The 6,002-nt window shown below is 41.2% G+C and overlaps 1 protein-coding gene across 1 annotated transcript; it reads right to left on the bottom strand.

The window, feature by feature from the left end:
* Positions 1-2,075: 2,075 nt before the first annotated feature.
* On the bottom strand, positions 2,076-5,532 carry LOC116988962 (P2Y purinoceptor 4-like). The gene is made up of 2 exons (XM_033046026.1): positions 5,257-5,532; positions 2,076-3,391 (listed from the first exon to the last, which is right to left on the bottom strand). Exon 2 carries the CDS (start codon positions 3,389-3,391, stop codon positions 2,387-2,389), a length of 1,005 nt encoding a protein of 334 aa, XP_032901917.1. The 5' UTR covers positions 5,257-5,532; the 3' UTR covers positions 2,076-2,386.
* Between the last annotated feature and the right edge of the window lie 470 nt (positions 5,533-6,002).

The raw sequence follows: 6,002 nt of genomic DNA, 5'->3' as shown, positions 1-6,002 counted from the left end.
TTAGTGGGTTTGAGAAGGTTTGATGAGAAGGAGGGGATGGGTAAGCATGGTCTTTTTTCCCTGGTGTGCATGAGACTCAGAGGTCTGTAATAATCACGAGGGGGATAGTAGATAAGGTGAATAGTCGCGTTTTTTTGGGGAGTTTAAAAGTAGAGGGCACAGATTAAAGGTGAGAGGGGGGAAGATTTTAAAATGACCTGAGTGGCAATTTTTCACTCAGAGGGTGGTGAAGCTAACTGCCAGGAAAAGGGGTATTATGATAATTAAAAGACGAGACACAAGAGAATGCAGATGATGGAATCTTGAGCAAATAACAAGCTGATGGATGAACTCAGGTCAGTCAGCTTCTATGCGGGGAAATGGACACAATGACATAACTGGTTGGGACCCTTCTCCAGTTACGTAAAAGACACTTGGATGGGTGCATGGATAGGAAAGTTTTGGAGGGATATGGGTCAGGCGCAGGTAAGTGGGACTACTCAGTTAGGCAACCTGGTCGGTATGCACGGGTTGGGCCAAAGCACCTGTTTTCATGCTGTATACCTCTATGACCCTACACATTAAGTGATCAGAATTTTAGAAATCGAGATGTTTGCTTACACTGCCTTGTCGTCCCAGTGTAGCAGCGACAGTGCTCAGCAAGAATATCTATTGGAACTCGTTTCACAACACTTCCTTATGTGGATGATGAAACTTAAGAAGGCCCAAAATTGTGAAGAAAATTCAACATCCTGCAAGTCTGAAAATTACCAAATGTTTTGTTTTTAAATCAGGAAAGGAGGTAACTGTCAAGTTACTGAAAGACGAAAGGAAAGATGATTTCATAAATAGTTAAATTTGTATGTCAATTCTGCTTTTCCAGTAAGTTCAGAAGTTATTCCACACTCAAAAATTTTAACAACCAGATTGAAATTGTTATTTCACAGCCTTGTGTACAGGTATGGCTGTGTCACACTTATGCCACTGAGCTAGTAAATGTAGAACCTGCAATAATACAGAATACAAATTTCAATACGTATGTTTGAAATTTTATATTCATTTGCAATAAATAATGCTCATTTGTAAAAGTGATCACAAAGTAGAGAAGTTTACATTCTCATGTGTAGGAAGTAATTGCAGATGCTGGTTTACACCAAGATAGAGACAAAATGCAGGAGTTACTCAGCGAGACAGGCAACATCTCTGGATAGAGGTTTACACAAAAGATAGACACAGATGTCTTATCCAGAGATGTTGCCTGTCCCACTGAGTTACTCCAGCATTTTCTATCTATCTTCAGCTTACATTCTCAGTTGGGTTCATAAATGTCCTTTGGCAAAAGAGATTGGCTTTGACTCATTTGTCTCCGAATGGTTGACCTGGTTTAACTTCAGTGACTCTAGTCCCAAAATGGCAGAGTGCGACCACCTTCGTAAACGACCTTTCATACTTGAGCAACTTGGGGATGCGCAACATTTTCCTGCCATGGGCACCTGTAAACTGAGTTGATGTTTGGGAGGTGTCAGACTAGAATTTTGCTGCAAACGTTCAGGCAGATGATACAAGAGAAAATGTGGCAACACCATTGGATTATTGGATCATGGAATAAGAGGGATGGCAAATGACTGAAGACTTGTAGTAAATACCATACACCGAGGTATAGAAACCTTGAAATCTGCTGGCAAACAAAATGTATAAAGCTTGAGAATTAAGAATGCAAAAAGACTTGATAAAGACAGGTGTGAAGTATCAGTGCGGTCCTATTTGCTACGTTGGATAGACCATAAACTATTGAGGAAGAGTTTTTAAAATTAATTCTAGGATGTGGAAATCCACATCCTGTGCACTGGCAAGGTCTCTGGTGTGATTTTTTTTTTAAACCACTGTCTTTTTGAGTCCTTATCTGACTTTGCCAGTTTTTCTCTCTCTCTCTTCCTTCCTTCCTTCCAGTTTTTATACTTAAGTGAATGGATGTTCAACAACTGTCTTGGATTCAATATTTTTATTTGTATATATAGATATATTCATGGGAACAACCATTAAAGAGCATCAAGATATGACAAAGCAAAACAATTGCTGAAAAGTTTCAAGTGCCTTAAATACTTATTTCAGAGACATATTTAGGGAAGCATAACACAGTCATTCAGTTTTGAACTTAGCTAAAAACAACAGCAAGCATTTGTCGGCATTAAATTAGTGAAAGAATGGCCCATTATTCTGTTTTTGACATTAATTAAAGAATGATGCTGTCCATTCCTCTGCCTGATCCATGGCATTAGTAATGGTGAGCCTGGATCATTGGACAGGTCATCTAGCTAGCCTAAAGTTTGACATTTGATATTATTGTACAAAATGCATTAATTTGAGTTAACATTGGTCTAATAACAGCATTTTCTAAATCTTTGGATTAAAGGTCACACTTTTGATTCACTGTTGGATTGGGTGCTGCTGGCAGCTTGTTACAAAAGGCCACACCTTTGATGGCATTAATGAGCTTTGAACGATATTTGGTGCCAGCGTAAAAATACACAAAAGGATCCAGAAAGCTATTGGCATAAAGGGCAAGAACGCAACAGTAGTAAACCACTCCGATTTGTTGGTAATTTTTGCAGCTCTTGACACGCATAATGGACACAATTAAACGTGTTACATTTATAGGAAGAAAGCATATTACAAAGATGCACAATATCACCATCATCAACCTGACAGCATGTCGGCAATTTTCTGAATGAGCAGTTAATGTCAAGTTGGCCAATTTCCTTTGAATAAGTAAAGTTGACACCAGCAAGGATGTAAATGGAATTCCAAAGGTCAGAATAAACAAAATAATATTGGAAGTGAGTAAAACTTCCTCTGTAATTGGATGATTGTAGCTCATACAATGTAGTTTTCCATTCAATTCAAAAACATTGATTGTAAAAAAAGACTGAAATGCAAAGATACCAGCTAACAGCCAGATCAACACACAAATGACAATGGTACATTTCTTTGTAATCCGGCTTTTGGACTGGATAGGCTTGATGATCACGTAACATCGATAATTGCTGATGCATGTCAGGAAGAAGATACCTGCCACCCCGGAGCAATACATGAGGAATGTTTGGAGTTTGCACACAAAGTTTCCAAATATCCAATAATTGTTGTTGCTGTGGTAAATTATTACCAGAGGATAGGTGAGTGTGAAAAGCAAGTCACTTATGCACAGATTCAACATCAAAATGTCAATTGAGGTCTTTTTCTTTATGTGCGAGCAAAATATCCATAGGGCCAGACTGTTGAAGCTTGTAGCTAAAATGAAGAAGATTGTAATGGTCGGAGGCATCATTCTTGTGAGGAACTGTTCATCCAGCAAACATGTTCTATTCATTGGGGCTATGAATGATGAATTGCCTGTTTCTTCAGTAGAAGCCATCTATGACGAAGAAGAAGAAACAATATAATTTAAATTGACCAACCCTTCTCTAGCTTTGCGTGACTTTTTGGTGATGAGCAAACAGTGCTGTAGAACATTGGATAATGGCTGCAGACCTGCTTTACTATAATACTTTGCACTTGGTCTGTTTCACACTGGCTTTAGTGGAGCTTCATCGGTTAATAAAATCAGACCAAGAGCCCTTAAAGTGTGTTTTTGAATGAATTGCTGTAAATTTAAAGCTGTGATGGTCCCACTGACAAGTCTTGGTGTCTTTCACTCAAGGTCTCCTGTACATTTTTTTCACTGCTATTCCATTCTTCAACCCCCACCCCATGCACGCACCTGCATCCGATCCACTCATCGCCTATCCCCTGAATCTCCACCCCTCTTGCGTTTGATTTTGTTTCGGACTTAGCAAATTCCTTTTGGAAAATGAAGCACACAGAGTGGCGCAGCTGGTAGAGCTGCTGTCTTACAGCACCAGAGACCCAGGTTCGATCCTGACCACGGGTGCTGTCTATGTGAATTTTGCACATTGTTCTTGTGATCACATGGGTTTCCTCCAAGTGCTCCAGTTTCCTCCCATGTCACAAAGACATGCTGATTAATTTGGTTAAGGTTAATTAGCCTCTGTAAAGTGTGCCCCACATCATAAGGTTATAAGGTCATGTGATAGGAGCAGAATTAGGCCATTCGGCCCATCAAGTCTACTCTGCCATCCTCAGATATGGTCCCCAAAATTGCTCATGTGTAGGGAATGGATGTGAAAGTGGGATAACATAGAACTAGTGTGATCGGGCGATTGATGGTCAGCGTGGCATCTCTGAAGAGCATGGACGTTTCTGATCAGGACACTTCTTCAGACTGTGGAAGGGTCCCAAGCTGAAACATCACCGATCCATGTTCTCTGGAGATGATACACGACCTGCTGAGTTACTCCAACACTTTGTGACAATATGGTACTTGGACTCCCAAAGCCGATACTTCAATCTGAACTCTGTTATGGGAGATCACTAGGTGGAAAGAGAAACCGAGCAAAGCCTCTTCATAAAAAAAGTAACATTGTGATTGATTCTGGCCTCTGAGCTCTTAAGATTCTCTGGCTTGTTTGCTCTTAAAATAGAGGATTGTGATGGTGTTGAGAGCCTGGGGCCATTCAGGGGAAGTGCAGAAACTGCCGCATGAATGATGGAAGGATTGTACCCATCTCCTGAGCGCCAAACCACCCACCGTGACCCCCACCTCCCCAACCCCATCTCACTAGACACATTCTTGCCTCAGTTGAGACAGAGTTTGGCGGTCCCTCACTGGCCCCATCAGTCACCCTTGAACACAGCAAAGCAGAGTGGAAGCAGTCGTTGACTTCCCCCAAGCTACTGCTAACGGAAAAAATTAATGTTCCCTACGATAGATTTTTAATAAGTATTTTTGTTTTTAATAACTATTTCTGAACTCAGGTCAGTCAGCTTCTATGCGGGGAAATGGACATAATGACATTCCTGGTTGGGACCCTTGTCCAGTTACGTAAAAGACACTTGGATGGGTACATGGAAAGGAAAGTTTTGGAGGGATATGGGTCAGGCGCAGGTAAGTGGGACTACTCAGTTAGGCAACCTGGTCGGTTGGGCCAAAGTGCCTGTTTTCATGTTTTATACCTCTATGACCCTACTCATTGGGCTGGGAGATTGCAACCTTCACGTGATACGCCCTGTTTCGACGAATACAATCAACCTGTCGTGCACAATCAAATAAGATCAAATAGAACAAGTTGCCCAACAACTTTAGGCTGTGCACGCCATACGCAAGAAGAAGACCCTACTCATTAAGTAATCAGAATTTTAGTAAAGGAGATGATTGCTTACCGGTCTGCCTTGACGTCCCAGTGCAGCAGCGACAGTGCTCAGCAAGAATATCTATTTAAACTCGTTTCACAACTCTGACTATACCTTATGTCGATGATGAAATTTAGGGAGGCCCAAAATTGGGAATATAATTCAACATCCTGCATGTCTGAAAGTTACCAAATGTTTTGTTATTAAATCAGGAAATGATCTAACTGTCATGTTACTGAAAGACGAAAGGAAAAATTATGTCATAAATAGTTTGATTGTTAATCAATTCTGCGTTTCCAGTAAGTTCAGAAGTTATTCCATTTTTTAAAACCTGATTGAACTTGTTATTTCACAGCCTTGTGTACAGGTATGGCTGTGTCACACATCCCACTGAGCTACTAAACTTGGAGCCTGCAGTAATACAGAAAACAAATCTCAATACTTGTATGTTTGAAGTTTTACATTCATTTGCAATAAATAATGGCCATGAAGCGAAATCATAGTTTTTTAATCGCAAAACAAACAGAAACCCGTAAAAACTGCGTGCCTAGTCGAGCTTAAGCACACAGCTCCTGTCGCTGGGAGGAGTGTTGATAACTAAAACTCCGCGAACGAACCCGCGCGGTCACGTGACCGTGCTGACCAATGATGAGTGTTCTGCCTTCCCAGCCCCAGCACGAGGTGCCGCTACCGTACCCCGCCCAGAACCAGAGGAAAGGACATGAGCAGGAGTCCGAATCAGGCGGCCAGACCGAGTGGAGACAGGCACCACAGGT

The sequence above is a fragment of the Amblyraja radiata genome, chromosome 28 (genome assembly GCF_010909765.2).
Source record: "Amblyraja radiata isolate CabotCenter1 chromosome 28, sAmbRad1.1.pri, whole genome shotgun sequence".
Taxonomy (NCBI): domain Eukaryota; kingdom Metazoa; phylum Chordata; class Chondrichthyes; order Rajiformes; family Rajidae; genus Amblyraja; species Amblyraja radiata.
Note: the sequence above shows the minus strand (reverse complement) of the source record. Positions and strands in the feature narration are given on the sequence as shown.